Below are 17,970 nucleotides of genomic sequence, written 5' to 3'. Positions count from 1 at the left end.
GTCCATGCAGACTGTTTTCTTTTTGCATTGATTTGCTTTTCATTTGGTCGTCTCCTTTTATTAAGTGTTGGAGTGTTTGCAGTGTGATTTGTCACATGCTGGGCTTTTTGCTACTGATAAATGCATGGCTCAGATCTGGGGGATGTCTTGGAAGCTCCTGTGACTCACTGGAATCAGTGTTGGTGGCTGTCCTTCACAAACCTGATTGTCCCTCCCTGCTTGTGCTGGTCAGGAAGGGATGATCCCATGGATGGGTGGTGGGCAGTTTGGTTCTTCCCCAGGGGTCTCTTTGCCAGAGTTTGTTTCCTTGCAGGAGTGGAACCCACATTACTTTGTGCTGACCAGCAGCAAGATCTATTACTCTGGGGAGACAACTAGTGACCAAGGAAACGAGGATGAGGAAGAGCAAAAGGAGGTGAGAGCTCCTGTGTGACTGAGTTGATCCCTAAGAACAGGACTTGACTGCCCAAGAGGCTGAGCATTGCTTTTGCCAGCTGACTTCGGGGGGAAATCCTGTGGTGGGAAGGATGGGAGCTGCTTCAGGAACTCTTTGTTCCAACTGGAAGACTACTGAGCAAAGCAGAATCCAGCACCACGAGCCTGCCCTCGATAACCCAAGACGATGGCTTTCTCCCCCTGTCAGGTGAGCAACAGCACGGAGCTTCACTCCACGAAGAAGTGGTTCCACGGGAAGCTGGGAGCGGGGCGTGACGGGCGGCACATCGCGGAGCGGCTGCTGACGGAATATTGCATCGAGACAGGGGCTCCTGACGGCTCCTTCCTCGTCAGAGAGAGCGAGACCTTCGTAGGAGATTACACCCTCTCCTTCTGGTGAGGCCCTGTGCCACTCCACTGCTCTGTGTCACTACAGGGGTTGTTTCCTCGTGACATTTTCTTCAGTGGTGGGGTCCCATTCCTGGGTGGCCTGTGAGCAGTTTCTCCCCCGTTTCTGTGCCCCAGCATCATGTCAGCTCCCTGTCCCAGTGCAGAAGGGCCAAGTCTCATGGGATCCTTATGCAGTCACTCTCCTGTGGGGCAGGAATGCCCTGTCAGGCTGGAGCTGTGCCTGAGGAGGTGTCTCCATGGACAGCCCTGGCTCACCCCTGCCCTCCCTCCCCATCCCACAGGCGCAATGGGAAGGTGCAGCACTGCCGGATCCACTCCCGGCAGGACGCCGGCAGCCCCAAGTTCTTCCTGACGGACAACCTGGTGTTCGACAGCCTCTACAACCTCATCACCCACTACCAGAAGGTGCCACTGAGGTGCAATGAGTTTGAGATGAGGCTGACGGAGCCAGTGCCGCAGACCAATGCACACGAGAGCAAAGAGTGAGTGCATGTGTGTGTGTCCATTGGGCAGCCAGGACACTGTAGGAAATTCTCCCAGATCTCTCCTCAGCCATTTGTCCCTTGCTGGAGCTTTCTGGGCCCCACTTTCTTCCCATGGAGCTCTGTCACAGCAGCCATGCTGGCCAGCTTTGCTGTTCATGGAGCTGAATGTCATGGAGACCAGTGCAGAGCACAGAGCTGCTGGGTTTGGCTGGGATGCCCTCGCCCATGCCACACCTCACCAAAGGGCTCTGATCCTGCCTGCCCCACAGTCCCTGTCTTCCTCTGGAGGATTCAAGGAGCCTTTTAGGGGCTGGAGGGGAAGCCACGTGCTGTGGCAGTGTGTGACCTGTGCACCATGGTGTCTCTCCTGGCAGGTGGTACCACGCCAACCTCACACGGGCCCAGGCTGAGCACATGCTGATGCGGGTGCCCCGTGATGGAGCCTTCCTGGTGCGCAAGAGGAGCGAGCCCAGCTCCTACGCCATCTCCTTCAGGTGCGTCCTTGGGACAAGGGTGGTGGGTGCTGGAGGTGGAGCTGGGATGCTGCAGGGTGTGAGAGAGCAGGAGAGGTGCCATCAGCAAGACTTGAGCTCTCCCAGAACTCCTCTTGCTCTGGCATGGCCCTTGAAGAAGTCTTTGAGGTCCTGCTCTGCCTCCCATCCTCCAGTGGGAGATGCCTGTGCTTGGCCACCACACCAGGGGCACCTTTTCCTTGGTGCCTTTATTTTGGCAGAGACCTTCTCTTGCCAGGTGCCAAGTGGCTTCTCCCTGTGTTTCCTCCCTCCAGGGCAGAAGGGAAGATCAAGCACTGCCGGGTGCAGCAGGAGGGCCAGACTGTGCTGCTGGGCAACTCTGAATTCGAGAGCCTGGTGGATTTGATCAGCTACTACGAGAAGCACCCGCTGTACCGCAAGATGAAGCTGCGCTACCCCATCAACGAGGAGACCCTGGAGAAGATCGGGACAGCGGTGAGTGCAGGAGCCACAGAATGATGGACAGGTCATTTTTGAGCTGGTGGTGTGTGAGCCATCTCTGTGCTTTGCAGCCCCCACCTCTTGGGGCTTCCTGACACTTGAGTGGAGTTTGGTGCTGCCCCTCTGAGCCTGGGCTGCTGTGTGCTGTCTGCAGCATCACTTTTGGTCTTGGGCCTTCCTGGGGCACTCTCCCACCTACCCCAAGGTAGGGAACCTTTTCTCCTGCAGTCACTGCTGTAACCACTGTCCCTTTGCTTCCACAGGAGCCAGACTATGGAGCCCTGTACGAGGGACGCCATCCTGGGTTCTATGTGGAAGCCAACCCCATGCTCACCTTCAAGGTACACTCACTGCTTGGCACAAAACAAACTGCAGAGCTGGAGAATTTAGCAAGGGTGTTTTTATTTTCCAGCAGTATTAGTTTGCACACTCATTTCTAGACTATGAAGAGAGAGAGACAGTGGAGGCTGAACCTCCAGGTTCCCAGGCTGGGCTGCCTCTTGCTCTGAGCTCTCCAAACCAAGCCCATCAATGACTCTTGGGACAGAGGGGAGTGCCTGTGTGGGGCCATATCAGACTTGTGAGCTCTGCTTTGGCATAAATGGGGCCTTGATTTGCTCTGCAAGGTGTCACTAGGGTCTGGCAGCAGAGGCTGATGTGCCTCACAGCCCCTCAACAAACACATCTGTGGTGGGAGGTGATCTCTCATCCTGTGGGCTCGTTGTCCACGCGTCCATTCCCTGCCCAGCCTCATGGGACCCCTCCTCATTGCAGTGTGCAGTCAAAGCCCTGTTTGACTACAAGGCGCAGAGGGAGGACGAGCTCACCTTCACCAAAAATGCCATCATCCAGAATGTGGAGAAACAAGAAGGAGGCTGGTGAGTTGGTCCTGAGCCTCCCTTTTCCCTAGGGAATATGGTCAAACCTCGCTGTCACCATCCACACAAAGGTGTGTCCGCTCTAGGAGTGGGTCTGTCTGGGAAATACCCGTGAGCTGCACAGTTCCAAAGCCTCACAAACTCTAAAAGCAGATGATGGAAGAGCTGCCTGTTCCCATTACCCCTTCCTTCCCTTCCAGGTGGAGAGGAGATTATGGTGGCAAAAAGCAGCTGTGGTTTCCTTCCAACTATGTAGAGGAAATCACTAGTCCCACTAGCCTGGAGCCAGAGCGGGAGGTGAGTATGGCCATGAGTGCAGCACAGAGGGTTTGTGTCCCTGCTCTGCCCCCCGTGCCCAGCACCATCCTGCTGTGCTTCCTTCCCAGCAGCAGCTGGATGAGAACAGCCCCCTGGGAGACCTGCTCGGAGGCGTCCTGGACGTGCCCTCCTGCCAGATCGGTGAGTGCCAGAGAGGGACCATTGCAAAGGCCCCTTGAGGCTTCTCAGCCTCTCACTCGTTGCTTCCTGGGCTCCATCTGTTGCCTCCAGTGGCCAGAAATGGGAGTTTCCTGTAGCTATAGACAGCCGTGAGTCCCTGTGCCTGTCTTCTCCCTTCCTCCCTGTGCAGGGCTTGGCTCAGCCCCTGCTGTGACCTTGCCCTGTGTGTTCTGTCTCCCCAGCCATCCGCCCCGAGGGGAAGAACAATCGCCAGTTCGTGTTCTCCATCAGCATGTCCTCGGTGTCACGCCTGTCCCTGGACGTGGCAGCTGACACACACGAGGACCTGCTGGACTGGGTGAAGAAGATCCGAGAGGCAGCTCAGACAGCTGATGCCAGGGTGGGTCTGGGGACCCAGGGCAGGGGAGGAGGCATCTCCTGGCCAAGTGCTGGGTTTTCCAGGAGCTGAGGAGCAGGTGGAGGCTGGTGGGGGGCGGTGAGGTGACAGCCTGTGATGGCTGGCAGAGCAGTTGCAGAGATGGTAAAGCCACAGCAATCTTGGACAACGTGGCAAAGGGTGGTGGCTTGAGAAGTTCAGGCTGGATATTTGGGAAGATTAGACAACTGGGTGGGTGCTACAGTCTCAGGAAGTGGGGGATCTCCATTTGTGGAGGGTGGCAAGGCCACAGATGCCCTGTGCTGGTATCAGTGCCAGCCCTGCTCTGGGCAGGATGCAGGACCTACCCAGGCCCTACCTGTGTCCCACGCAGACCTGGCAGATCTGCTGGTGGTCCCCACAGTGTGGGCAGGAGCCACACCAAGCAGTGAGGGTCAGCTTATGAGTTGGGCCATCCATCACCACTGCTCCTACCTGGCCTGACACCTCTCTCACCCTCTCTTGGCAGCTCTCTGAAGGGAAGATGATGGAGAGGAGAAAGAAGATTGCCCTGGAGCTTTCAGAACTGGTGGTCTATTGCCGACCTGTGCCCTTTGATGAAGAGAGTGAGCATCTGCTGAGCTGGTGGCCGTCACAGGCAGCCACTGTGGCATTACAAACCCTGTGGTAACCCAAGGGGCTGCTTTGGCTAGATCTCAGCAGAGGCTAGGTGTCCAAGGTGTCCAAATCACCAGGTTCCCTTGGAACTCTGGGTAGCTCCAGAGGGTACAAGTCCCCTTCCCCATCCCTCTGTTGCTGGGGTCTGTCAGCACCTAGAGCAGCTGCTGAGGGAGTGGGACTGGGGAGCATCATGCCTGGTCAGTGGGAGCTGTGTTGGTGCTCTCAGTCATTGCTGTTGGGCACCTGGCAAACACCCACTGGTGGCTGCTCCAGAGGTGAGAGGATGGGCTAGGAAGGATGGTTGTGTCAGCAAAAAGATTGTGCTCCTAACACAGTGCTGTCTCCTCCCAGAGATTGGCACAGAGAAGGCCTGTTACCGAGACATGTCCTCCTTCCCCGAGACCAAGGCAGAAAAGTATGTCAACAAGATCAAGGGCAAGAAGTTCCTGCACTACAACCGCCTGCAGCTGTCCCGCATCTACCCCAAGGGCCAGCGCCTCGACTCCTCCAACTACGACCCCCTGCCCATGTGGATCTGTGGCAGCCAGCTGGTGGCACTCAACTTCCAGACCCCAGGTGAGGGTGGGCTGGCTCCTGGGGCTGCCCTGTGCCTCCTCTGAGCCACCTGCTGAGCCCCTGCTCCTGGCAAATGGGGGGCTGGGAGGGGCTCTGGGTCTTGGAAGGGCTCTGCAGGCAGCGAGACCTGGGTTAATAGGCTCTGGGGGGGCTAGACTGAGCCAAGGAGCTGGACTGAGGCTGGGGATTGTGCCATGAGAACAAGATTAAACGGGGAGGAGGCAGGGAGTTTTCCCAGGTCCCTGGTGACAAGCAGGGAAGGTGCCAAAGGGGATGGTGCAGCCCCAGGCTTGGGACACCAGCTGGTTGCATGGTCTGAGTCCAGCTGGCTGCTCCTCTTGCCTTTCCCCAGCTTCCATTCCTGCTCCTGCTGTGCAGTCCAGCCTTCCTTTCCCTGGCCTTTGCCAAACCCTGCTGTGAGCCCGTTCATCTCACCAACGCACCAGCAAAAGACCTGCCTCTTTTTTCCTGCCGACTTTTTCATTCCTTCTGTGAATTCAAGCATCTCACAGGGGGTTTGGCAAACGCTGCAGTCAGCACAAGGACAGCTGAAAAAAAGCAGGAAGAAAAGAGGGAGGTGACCCAGGAGTAGTTGGGCAAGTCATGCATGAGAGAGTTACCTCATGGCCCTGACATGTGCACAGGCTGCAGTGGGGACACGCTGCTCAGCATTGCCAAGGAGTGAGCCAGGTCCTCTTGCCAAGGGTTCCTGTGAAGCATCAATGATGGGGGTGATGATCCAGCTTGTGAAAAGTGCGTAGGATCTCCTTCATCTCCTGTATCTCCTGCCTGTGCTCTCCAGACAAGCCCATGCAGATGAACCAGGCCTTGTTCATGTCCAGTGGCCAGTGTGGGTACGTCCTGCAGCCACCCAACATGAGGGACGACATCTTTGACCCCTTTGACAAGAGCACGTTGCGGGGCACAGAACCGCTCTCCATCTCCATTGAGGTCAGTACCTCCTCCTGTGTTGGGGATTGCAGGGCCAGACCCCGGTGGTTATACCAGATTTGGGGTGAGAGAATGGTTTTTCTGGGCTCCTGGCTCTGGCTGCAGCTGCTCCTCGCCAAATGCCCTCAGCCCCAGTCCTGCAGCACAGGCTGGGAGAGCCCCTGTTGAAGAGGGGCACTCACAGGTGCCTGGAGAGGAGCAGCAGGAGCATCCCTGGGTGCTCCCCCCAGCACTCCTCCTGTCCAGGTCCCAGTGCCAGCAGGTGGCATCCACGAGCCGCACAGGTGGCATCCCTGTCCCCAGAGCCTGGCCAGGACCAAATCCACAGGCTAACAACACAAGAGCTATGCCTTGTCCCTTCCTTGTCACTCAGTTGCTCCAGGCTCAATGTTTCCATTTCCCCCAGTTGCTCATGGCCCCTCTTGGGAAGATGCTCGAGGTCAGGGCAAATTTTTCAGGCCATTTCTGTGTTGTGCTGGTGGTGATGATAAGAGGAGAGGGGCCAGAGGATGGGCTGTGGATGCTTGATGAGTTTTTTTTTTTTTTTACTTCCCTAATGGTGGAACTGAGGCTGGATTGTTCCTGTGTCAGCTCTCAGAGCTGCACAGCAGAGGCTGTGCAGGGACATGGGACAGCTCACCAGGCAAAGCTCTTGGCAGGCTGTGCCAAACCAGCTGGCTCTCATGTTTGGACCAGCGGGGTCCAATAGGCTGTACAGGCATTCCCTGTGGTCTCAGAACCAAGCTATGGGTCAACACTCTCCTTTGCCAGTCCCCTCAGCTCGTGTAGACCTTGGGGAGGATGCAGTGGAGATCCTGCCCTTAGGTGCTCACAGGTTCCCTTTGCAGCCACCTCTATTTTGGAGTGATCCCACCTAAAAAAGCCACAGCCCTTCTCCATGAGGACACCCCATCATGTACCCTCTGCACCACTGACCCCTTGCCCACCGTCTCCTTAAAAATTTCCTGTCTCATCTGTTTTCCAAGCTCTTCCTACACCTCAGGATGTGGCTGCCACCACCAAGTGTCAAGAGTCACTGTCGCCTTTAAGAGACAGGCTCAGCCTCTCGTTCTCTGGCAAAACTGCCTGCTGTCCCCACCAAAGGCAGCTTTCATGGATGGAGAAGCCATCTCGAGCCCAGCATGACTCAAAGCACATGATGCAGTGCTGGCAGCAGGTCCTTCCCCTGCAGCAGCAGCGTGCTGACAGCACACTGGAGCGACATATGGCCACGGGCAAGGGGGAGCTGTGATTGCTTTCTCCTGCGAGGAGCAGGTTGTCATTTGTGTGGAGCACAGGCTGTGCTGCAGACACGAGGCAGAGCAGTAGTGGAGAGCAGCTCCTTTTCGACCTTACACCAAGGCAGGAAGGCTGAGAAATTTCACCAAGGATGAGGGGGTCCAGTGCTCCCAGCAGGGAATAGCACTTGGCTGGGAGCCCAGCTCCAGCTTGGCTAGCTGGGGGACGGATGCTGTGGCCCAGGACTGGCTTTGCTGGCAGCAGACAGGAACCTAGAGCAGTTCACCTGCTTTTTTTATGGCTTACAAGTCAAACTGGGGATCAGCAGCTTCCAGGGGTGGGAGCTATTTCTCTCCGAGATGCTGAGCCGGGCTGGCTATCAGTGCTGCTTCTCTCTCCAATTGGCAGGGCCAGGGTGACTTAATTGGGAAGAAAATGTCTTGGTATGCAAACACATTTTTCCCCTTTGTTCCTGTCTCTTACCAAGTCTCTCCTGCTCTCTGCTCAGGTCCTGGGGGCCCGGCACCTTCCCAAAAATGGAAGGGGAATCGTTTGTCCCTTCGTGGAGGTGGAGGTGTCTGGTGCTGAGTACGACAACGCCAAGCAGAAAACAGAGATTGTGGGTGAGTAGGGAAGGGAAGGGAAGGGAAGGGAAGGGAAGGGAAGGGAAGGGAAGGGAAGGGAAGGGAAGGGAAGGGAAGGGAAGGGAAGGGAAGGGAAGGGAGAGGGATGTAGCAGCACTCCTGATCCTGGTGTGAGCCGTGGGCTCTGCAGCAAAGCCTGGCACTGAGCTGGGAGCTGCCCTCATGCTGCCTCTGAGCCCAGCATCAGCCATGGGGGCAGTGGGAAGGCTCAGTGGGGCTGCCCACTGACAGCTGTGTTTTCTGAGCAGCTGACAACGGCCTGAACCCTCTCTGGACCCCGAAGCAGTTCCACTTTCAGGTCAGCAACCCTGACTTTGCCTTCCTCCGCTTCGTGGTGTATGAGGAGGACATGTTCAGCGATGAGAACTTCCTGGCTCAGGCCACCTTCCTGGTGAAAGGCTTGAAGACAGGTGAAGCACTTGGGACAGCAGGGAGGAGGGGAGTCATGGTGGTCCTCACCAGTTCACACTGTTAGCCAGGGAGATGCTGAGTTTCATGGCAGGGTGGTGTTGGGCCCCAGGCTGGCCCTCCTGTCCCTGTGACAGGTCACGTCCCCAACCAGTTAAAGGAAGGCAGAGCCATTTGCTAACAGCCCTTGGGGCCACCTGCCTCTTTGAGGGAAATTTGGGGGTTTGGAGAGTCACAGAATCATAGACTGATTTGGATTAGAAGGGATACTAAAGGCCATCTTGTTTCAGCCCCACTAGCATGGGCAGGGACACTTTCCACTATCCCAGGTTGTTCCAAGCCCCATCCAACCTGACCTTGGACACTGCCAGGGGCAGCTTCTCTTGGCAGAAGAGAAAAAGGGTCTTGTGGGACAAGGACCCCTTTGAGTTGTGTGCCAGGGCACTGACACCTCACCTCCTGTGCAGTGAGTGACACCAGGGCTGTCTCTGCCGTAGGTCTCCGAGCTGTTCCCCTGAAGAACAACTACAGTGAGAACCTGGAGCTGGCTTCTCTGCTTGTCAAGATAGATATTTTCCCTTGCAAGGTGAGACTCTCTCACACACAAGAAGGTGACAGTGCTGCAGGGCTGAGGAGCAGAGCCTGGTCCTGCCCACTCTCTTGCTGCAGCTGGGGCAGTGAGGCTCAGTGGTGCCTGGTCTGAGTGCCTGTGGATGGGTAAATTCCCAGTGCTGCTCCATAGTGATGCCCAGCAGGGAAGCAAGGACTGGTTCTGCCTCCTGCAGCAGTCAGGGTGTTGCAGGCAGGGTCCTGCCTGCACTGTTTCACTTGCCTGGAAATCCCTTCAGCAAAAGCTGGAGGAGGCAGATTTGTCACAGTGCCTGTCTGTGCTCCAGGGACATTGCAGCTCAGGATCATGGAGCTGACTGACCTGGGGCTGTCCCTGTTGGCATAAACGGAGGGCAGGCTCCTTCTGAGACAGATGGTTCTTTTATTTCTTCATTAAAAATAGTGCTGGTGGGAGCCAACGATGGCTGTTAGAGCAGCTGCACATTGCAAACCCCAAGCCCCCCATGAGACCTGGACACTCGGCAGGGCAGGCAGGGCCCTGCACCACGACTGCCTTTACTACAGGATGTACACTTTGAAATCACAAGCCTGTGACTACAGCATTTTTTTCCTCATCCAAGCAGGAAAATGGCGAGATAAACCTCTTCAATGCTTCATCCCTACGGGAACGAGCAGGGGATGGCTCCAGCCAGCTGCTGGCAAGCAGAGGCAGAGAGGGATCCTTTGAGCTGCGGTACCAGCAGCCTTTCGAGGATTTCCGTGTGTCCCCAGAGCAGCTCGCTGACCACTTTGAGAGCCGGGAGCGAAGGTGAGGCCACTGCTCATTCAACAAGGGCCCCCCCTGCATTTAGTCTGGCTGGGGGGAGATGAATACAGCCTCCCCTAACCCAAAGTGGAGCTGCATCCTTGTTTACTGTGTGGAAATCCTAAATTTGAGCTGCAAGTTGTGCCAGTGCTTGTGGGGGTCGCTGCTGTGGCAGTAGGGTGGGACATCACAGCTGGTGGCAGCATCCCCACTCTTGGGGGATGTGGCTGAGCCCCCACTTTCCTCCTTGAGACCACCAGAGCTTTGTCCTTGGTCATCCCACGGTGAGGCTGAGCCATGTTCTCTCTCTGTGTCCCCTTGCAGGGTACTGCGGAGGACCCGGGTCAACGGGGACAACCGGCTGTAGCCCATCGGGGCTGTAGCCCATCGGGGCTGTAGCCCATCCGGGGCTGTAGCCCATCGGGGCTGTAGCCCCTGGCGGCGGGCAAAGCACCTCCAGTGCTTGTGAATCTCACAGCACGCTGTGAACTGGTTTCTATGGAAACGGCACTGCTATGGCCTACTTTCAGGCAGCTTTTCCAGTTTCTCTGCTGAAGTGTGTTCAAGTGGAGAACTAAAAAAAAAAAAAAAAATAAAAAAAAATACTGGAAATAAACCCCACCCCTAACCAACCCCAAGCACCCACCAACCTTCACCATGAAGCCCTTAAGAAGCGCGTCGGTGCGGACAGGCTGCCAGAGGTGAGACCGAACTGTGAGCACAAGAAGAGATTTAAAAATCCCCATCCAGCCTCTGCATCACTGCTCTGCCTGCACTCCAGAGATGGTGTGCAGCTGCTGGAGCCTGTTTGCAGCCATCCTGTGCTGTGTCCGTGCCCAGAGCTCTGGGCCAGGCGTGACTGCAGTGACCACAGCAGCACCTCTGTCTGTCCTGGTGACACATCTGACCTGTATAGCCACTGCCGAAGGGTCCAGTAGTGAAACTCTACATTTACAGGGCCGCTCTAGCTTTAAACGACAATAAAAGTGTCAGTATTATGTGTGTGCTGGCTCAAGTGTCTGGTGATCTGTGCCCTGCAGACCAGGGCAGAGCTGAGGGGAGGTTGCATTGCTCCCTCTTTCCTCCTGGCTTTAGGGGAGGAAAATAACCAGGAACAGCCTCAGGTTTTATGCTGTTCACTCAAAAGGATAAAGCAAAGTTGTGTTCCAGCTGCCTGTGCTGTTCTGAGGCAGCCTGGGGCCAGAACTCTGGGATGAAGAAGCACCCCTAGGGTGGAGGTGTCTGGGTTCAGGATGCTGCTGGGGCACTCACTCATGGCCTTACCCGATGGAAAAGGAGTTCTTGTAAAATAAACGAGGAGGTTGTGATGGAGCACTCCCTGCCCAGCAGCTGGAAGGCAGGCACAGCCATTCCCGGGCCCTCCCAAACCCCCGTGCAAGCATCAGTCAACTCACATTTGTCTTTTACGCTCTTTATTTAGGAACAACCAAAAATGTCTGGTTTCATTTCAACAAACTGTACAAGCAAGCTCTTCCCCTCGCCCACCCTCACATCCACATATACAAAAGGAAGGGAAACTTGCCGTTCACTTCTCAGAAGTGGCATTGTTGCTACAGGGAGTTCTTGCCCTCAGAATAAGAGCAGGTAAAGTCCATAGCACATACAAGCTACCCTAGCCCTAATAATAGCTACAGCCCACAATCACAGGCAGCTTCTTTTTTTGTTTCCTCTTTAAAACCTTTACCAAAAGTAAAAACTATTTCCTGTTTCACACGATTGCCAAGGTGACCATTTAAAATTGTGGTCTTGGAAAAAAAAAAAAAAAAAGTAACAACCCCCCTGGAACCCCCCACAGCTCCCCGGTACAAAGACAGCTTTACCCAGCAGAGCTCTCACCCTGCTCCCTCACTGCACCGGCCACCCTTATGAAAGGTCCCGTTGCAGCTACAATTACATTTTCCTTTGGATAAATCCAAGCAAAAATTCCAGGTCATTCAGCACCAGCATGATTTCTAAATAACAATAATTAAAAAAAAAAAAAAAAAAAAAAAGAGACCCCATTAGGCTGACTTTGTGGTCTGCTGAGAAACAAAGTGATCAACACACTGTTCCCAAAGTCTCTCTTTTAGTGCAATGTTAGTATGTGCAAGGGGAATCACAGCCACGTACCCATAACACCACCACGAGCCAGATGGGGCAGAAAGTGCAATTTTAGCTAGAAAATTTTCTATGCCATGGATTCCTAGCCCAACCTTCACTAGCACCAGTAAGCAAGAATCCTAACACCATCTTCCATCAGTACAGGGAAAAAGGAGTTTTAATTGTGCCATCAGAATATGCCAAACGTCAGCCAACAGAGCACTTGGGCCATAACAAAAAAAAAAAAATTAAAATTCACTGCTTACATAACAGAGCTCCCTTGCTCTGCTTTAAAGTTTTGTGATGCCAATCCAACATTCCTGGCACACACCGCTGCCAGTAAAACATACAGCAGAAACTGAATTTCCCAATAAAAAGAAGAACAGGGATAGCCTGCAAGTGCCTCTTTCCCCTCCATGTGTTGTGTTGCCTAATCATACCCTGCTGGTTTTGGGATCAGCTGAGAAGTGACACCAGAGGTTTACTGGTAAGCTGAATCACATCAAGACCTTGACTGATTTGAAAAGAACAGAGCCAAAATGATCTGGGCAACAGGGGGAAGAGCATTTTACAAGCATTTTTAAATACTGTCACCCTGATGGGAATGTGCAGCATCACATTCACTTTATCATTTTTGCCCAAGTGCTGAAAATCATCTTTTTCTTCTGATTCCAAATGAGCCAGCTTCTGATCAGGTTGCCTCTGTTTTATCTGTAAGAGAGAGGCTGCAGGGAAAAAAATACAACACTTCTGCAGGTGACCAAAATCTGTTGCTTTCCAATTAAAAAAAAAAAAAAAAGCCCAAAACCCTAAATGGAAAACCAGCCTACTACAGCTTCCTTCTCTTGAACTGTCAGGGTTCAATTAACTCAGCAGGTATCTTCCAGCTCCTGTGTGAGCATCCTCCAACCAGGTTAAGGAATCCAGTGTTTCTCTGCCAGCAGCTACTGCTTTTTGCTGGTGGCTTCTCCTGCTGACCAACTCAGGGAGGGGACATTAAATCACACGAAGTACCTGCAAGCACCTGTGCCCATCCTCCCACCAAGCTGCAGACCTAATGTGCAGCATCACTCACAGGCAAGTGGAGATAGGAGGCTGTAGATCATGGTTTGTTTAGTGTTCTGCTAAAAAAACCCAAACAAAAACCAACCAACCAAACAAAATTCAAGGATGCTAATTACAGAGCTGAAAAATAAGGTACCCAAATGAAACATGGAACAATGTCTAGAAATCTCATGGAAGGGGGTGCTGACATCAATGAATAAAGAAACTCAGTTCCTTACATCAGGAGAACCAGCAGCCCTTTCCATGAGCAAGCCAGGGCCAGAACAAATCAGGGTTTCGGGTTATTAAGCAATTGGATTGTGCCCTTAATCTAAGCAGCCTCGGAGACATAAGTAACAAGATTCACAGGGATTAAAATTGATGGTTTCTGCTGTTCCTGCCAGGCCCAAGCTCAGGCACAGAGGATGGAGGTGGAGAATTTAATTTCCCTTCCTTACTGATGCTGGCGACATCACCTCGATCTTACACCCCTTTCAAGTCAAGATAGTCATCTTTGATTAGATGATGATAAATATTCACACACTGTGAAGAATTGTGGTGACACTTCCTCTTAACACCACAAGAGCTGCTGTTGGGACTGTCAAGCCACCTCTCAATTTTTCTTTGCAGTTTCAGATGCAAACACTTTTCCAATGTCCTGCACCAAAACCCAAGTCTGTTTGGAGATGGCACCTGTTTCTCCTCCTCAGCAGAGAAACAGAAGACCACAGAGCTAAACCCTCAAAAATCTTCAGCTTATACTTTTATGACTTCAAGTTAACTAAAAAATGCAGATAACGAGGAATGTAGGAGTTAGAAAGGGAACTCGATCATTTTTTGTTTTCTTTTTTGTCTCTAAATCTTACCCTCCCCAAGCAAAGGCGTTTGCCAGCCCCGTCGCCATATCCGAGGGGAGTCTGCATGGAACCACTTTTGAAAATTCCTCTGACCCAAAAGAAAGAAAACTCCTGCTGTGCTTGTATGAATGCATGGAGACAAAGCTCAAAAACCTCAACAGCTTCCAACCCTCAAGGCTGCTTTTTCTGTGTACACCGGGAAATTCTCCCTCTAGCTCACAAGACTTCAATTTTTCTGGAAAACCGGCTGAATACAATCCAAGTGCAAAATATTTCAGCTAGTGCATTAAAACATGGTTTGAAGGGACCAGTTCATATCACAGTCCTTAAACTTTCCTGTAGATGGAGCGGGGATCACTCTTCCAATCAGCCATAGGCCCTTAAGTGTACACCAAAAATCCCACAGAAAATCACCTTGAACGGGCAAACTACACTTCCAACATATTTATATAGCAAGTAGTTAGTAAAAGTGTACATTTTTAATGTACATCTTAATGCAATAAAGGATCAATGGCATATTTGAACTGTATATATGTGTAGTTAAATAAACCTGCATGTACATAGACACTACAGAGTAAATTGACCTACCTGTATTTGTTCTCTGAAGGTGACACTGTACATACATCCATATTCTCAGGCTGCACGACTCCCAGATCTGCTTTCAGCTCTAGAACCACTCAGATTCTCTCACCCTCTCTGATATTTTGGGGTGCACAGGATTGCACCCATGAGGGTGAACCCCTGGGGCTGTCACCACACGGCAGCTGTCCCTGGTCCCCAAAGAGAGCCATGGGGATGCCACCGGCTGAGCCATCACTAGCCAAGGTGGGGTGGCTGCTGGTCATGCCTCCAACTGCGTCACGACCATCAGCAGTGCTTCCAAAGGCAAATCTAGGGAGCCTGGTGCCACACAGGCTGCTCCAGGTCAGTGCCACCCCTGCTCACAACATGGTGGGATGGTCAGTCTGGCTATGGGATGCACAGAGCGAGTGGCCACATCCACGTGGGGTGCAGGTCACCTCAGAGCAGAGCAGATGGTCACACTTGGCCACAATCTCACAACATGTGCCAGGCAAGCCTTGTAGGCTCAGGCACAAGCACCCAGCACATCCCACCAGGCGAGGGGAAGCCTCTGCCAAAGCACTGAGCAGCCACAGTCCCTTCCAGCAGCTGGGCAACACGGCCTCTTGAAAAGGAACGAATAAAGAATTGCACAAGCAAGGGCAATTAAAGGTAGAAATCAGACACCATGTTTGGAAGAGGTTCTGAAAGAGCTTTTTTGTTTTTAAACCAGATTTTTTGCAAATCTCTGGAGCCGATCCTTTGGGGTTTGCTACCCACCCTCCTAATAAATATCATTTACCACCAACAATAAAGTCTCCCACATGAAAAAGCTCTCACTAAATAAAAACCTTCTACTGAAAAATCTTGGCTGAGTTGGCTTGGCAAAAAATAAGGAGCTATGACTACTCTCCATAAATACATCAGCAGATAAACACCAAAAACTATTTAAGTTAAAAGACAATGTTGGCTCCAAAACAAACCAGGAATGAACCAGCCATGAATTAATTCAAACTAGAAATTTAAATACAGTTTCTAACCACTCAAAGGCAGTCAATTTCTGGAATAGCCTTCCAAGAGCAAAAGTGAAGGCAAAACATGGAACCAATTTGGAGTTGGGATTTGATTAGTTTGTGACAGAATGATCTGACACAACATTTGGCTGGACTATTCAGCTCAAGAGTTTTTTGACTTCTAGACTTTGTTTTCTACTAGAAAATAATATTTAAAGCAAAAATGTTCAAGCAGTTGCATCACACAGCAACCACCCACGACAACACACATTAAAAATGTACAGGTACCAGGCAGCAGGCAGGATAACTGGGAAATTTATTTTGCTCTTTTGCCAGAACTATTGCACATGGCCTGGGGGGAAAAAAAGGGGGAAAAAAAGAAAAGAAAACCAAAAAGAACTGGAACAAACACTTGAAATCACCAGTGGTGCTGCAGGAGGATCTGCCATGTAGGACTGCAAGAAGGAAACTTCCCAATGGCAGCAGAGCCACTGCCTTAGAGACAACAATGACTTGAACCACTCACAGCCACACTGACTCTGCATTTGTTCTCTGAAGAACACACTGTTCTCTCCAAACAATGAAAAGGATTCCAGGTCAGGATGCAAAAATTATTATGTGCTAGTTCTCAGAGATTAAAGAGAGACTTGGAGATTTAACAGCCTGTTACAGTCAGTCTCCAAGAGAACAGGGGAAAGTGTTCTAGCCAGCAAGGGACAAATTACAACAAACTCCATCTCCTGGGCTGCCCAGGTCTGGGAACCTGCTGCTTATCAGAGAGTATGCAATGCTCACTCTAACCTCATCTGGAGGGATGAGAATCTCACTCAAATTCAAGACTGGCAGTTTTCTTCTCAAATCCCTTCCCTTTCATAATACACTCACACTTGTGTGCCCACAAAGCCCTTCACTCCCAGGGCTTATGGACCAGAAAAGGCAGAGAGGATATATGCAGTCATGACAACCTTTAGAGAACAAACACCTTAATGGACAGATGAAAAAAAAAAAAAAGAGAAAAGAAACAAGTACTATGCCATGATAGTCCATATCTAAGCAATGACCTTGTTTACACAATGTCTGAGATTTGTTATGCTTGTATAGGCAGCTGTAGGCATCGGTATATGAATATGAAATCTGAAAGTCTGTCACTGGAAAGCAAACAGGAGCATCCTATTTCCTGGGTGTGAGCTGAGCCCTGCCTCAGCCAGCTCCCAGCCTTCTCCTCAGCTGGGCCACCAACAGCTCAGCACCGAGTGCCCAGTTTGTGCACGTGCTGTCTCGTGTGCTGTGCTCAAAGGTCTCATGGATGGCAGTGCTTCATCACCACGTCCTGCTCCTCAGGCTTGGATCAGGCCGGCCCATGGGTTTCTTAAAGATCACAGATTTCTTCTCAAGGGTAAGAGCGGATCCTCTGGGGCTGGTGGTTTGAGTTCAGTCTGTTTCTGAAAAAGAACAGAGGTGTCAGAGATGCTCCTGGCCTTGCTCCAGGTGGGGTGCTGGGTGGGGAGGAGGGGATGCAGGAGTGCCTCAGGATTGGCAATATCAGGAGCCTTGATAGAATCAGCTGCAAAGAAGGGCTAGCAACATTCAGAGGGGCTGGGAAACCCAAAATCCTTGAGGGAGTGGAGTTGGCTTTGCACCCCTATGGAGGGATGCACCTTTGCTAAGCACCTCCTGCCTCTGTGCCACGAGGGTTGACAGGACCCCTCGCTCTGGCTGGCAGAAAGCCATGCTCAGAGGGCACTAGCAGGGGCACAGCCAGCTGCCCAGCACAAAAGCTGGCCCTCCACCAGTCCCCAAACCCACCATTCCTCTGCAAAGCACACAGGATATACAGCAAAGGCAAGACCCATCCAAACCGATGCTCCATCTTCTCCAAATTAGATGGGAAGAGAAGCAATGAATTTTACTCGATTTTTATAATTATTTTTTAAGGCCTGCAGCCATGGCAGAGGTGTGTGGAAAGCTCCAAAACAAGGCAGTGGGACGGGAGAAGATCCCAGCTGGCCAGCAAGGAGCTGCATGCATGGACACCACAGGACAGGACCAGCACTTGGCCATCCCCATCTGGTGGGAACCCTACCAGGCAGGAAACAGCCAGAGCTGCACTGCAGAAAAGCCCTCAAAGGGCTTGGAAAACACCTCTCCATTACACACACACACAGACACACGCCTTCCAAAAGTGAGTTCTGGAGATTCCATGTCCCCTCCTGCCTTTGCAGCCTCCACCTTCACCACCTGAACCTTTCTCCACGCCAAACAAGGATGTTCACATCTGGAAAGCAGGGAGCAGGAGAGAGAAAGGTAGGCAGCGGTGTGTCAGCTGCTGGAGGTCAGGCAGGGACATGGAAGGAACCGGTGGCACAGGACAAGCAGCCAGGCCCCTTTCTTACCAAATAAATAAATAAATCCACGTGCCATCTTCCCACAGGGCAGGTAAAATTATCAGACACTCCTAAAGTTTTACTTCAGCTTGAAGTAACGCCAGGATTTTGCTTCTGAGTGGTGCCAGCACCCAATGACC

General features: G+C 52.3%; 2 protein-coding genes across 10 annotated transcripts in view; one reads left to right on the top strand and one right to left on the bottom strand.

Moving 5' to 3' along the window:
• The window catches only part of PLCG1 (phospholipase C gamma 1), a 41,412-nt gene extending 30,539 nt beyond the window's left edge, over positions 1–10,873 (top strand). Inside the window, exons 15-32 of one of the 4 annotated variants that reach the window (XM_014884006.2) lie at positions 314–415; positions 644–831; positions 1,128–1,328; positions 1,706–1,825; positions 2,119–2,299; positions 2,569–2,646; positions 3,080–3,183; positions 3,384–3,480; positions 3,573–3,642; positions 3,864–4,021; positions 4,527–4,623; positions 5,030–5,254; positions 6,057–6,205; positions 7,953–8,067; positions 8,337–8,498; positions 8,994–9,082; positions 9,690–9,874; positions 10,196–10,873. In XM_014884006.2, the coding sequence (XP_014739492.2) occupies positions 314–415; positions 644–831; positions 1,128–1,328; positions 1,706–1,825; positions 2,119–2,299; positions 2,569–2,646; positions 3,080–3,183; positions 3,384–3,480; positions 3,573–3,642; positions 3,864–4,021; positions 4,527–4,623; positions 5,030–5,254; positions 6,057–6,205; positions 7,953–8,067; positions 8,337–8,498; positions 8,994–9,082; positions 9,690–9,874; positions 10,196–10,238 (2,364 nt within the window). In that variant the 3' untranslated portion in view covers positions 10,239–10,873. Of the gene's footprint in view, positions 1–313; positions 416–643; positions 832–1,127; positions 1,329–1,705; positions 1,826–2,118; positions 2,300–2,568; positions 2,647–3,079; positions 3,184–3,383; positions 3,481–3,569; positions 3,643–3,863; positions 4,022–4,526; positions 4,624–5,029; positions 5,255–6,056; positions 6,206–7,952; positions 8,068–8,336; positions 8,499–8,993; positions 9,083–9,686; positions 9,875–10,195 lie in introns of all 4 variants that reach the window. The other 3 variants (XM_088175055.1, XM_088175054.1, XM_088175053.1) reach the window with 3 other exon arrangements.
• A 414-nt stretch (positions 10,874–11,287) lies between these two features.
• The window catches only part of ZHX3 (zinc fingers and homeoboxes 3), a 46,855-nt gene continuing 40,172 nt past the window's right edge, over positions 11,288–17,970 (bottom strand). For all 6 annotated transcript variants that reach the window (XM_088175056.1, XM_088175061.1, XM_088175057.1 and 3 more), the window contains one exon: positions 11,288–16,888. In XM_088175056.1, the coding sequence (XP_088031182.1) occupies positions 16,878–16,888 (11 nt within the window). In that variant the 3' untranslated portion in view covers positions 11,288–16,877. The remainder of the gene's footprint in view (positions 16,889–17,970) is intronic.

This window comes from Sturnus vulgaris, chromosome 17 (genome assembly GCF_052056855.1).
Source record: "Sturnus vulgaris isolate bStuVul1 chromosome 17, bStuVul1.hap1, whole genome shotgun sequence".
NCBI lineage: Eukaryota > Metazoa > Chordata > Aves > Passeriformes > Sturnidae > Sturnus > Sturnus vulgaris.
Note: the sequence above shows the minus strand (reverse complement) of the source record. Positions and strands in the feature narration are given on the sequence as shown.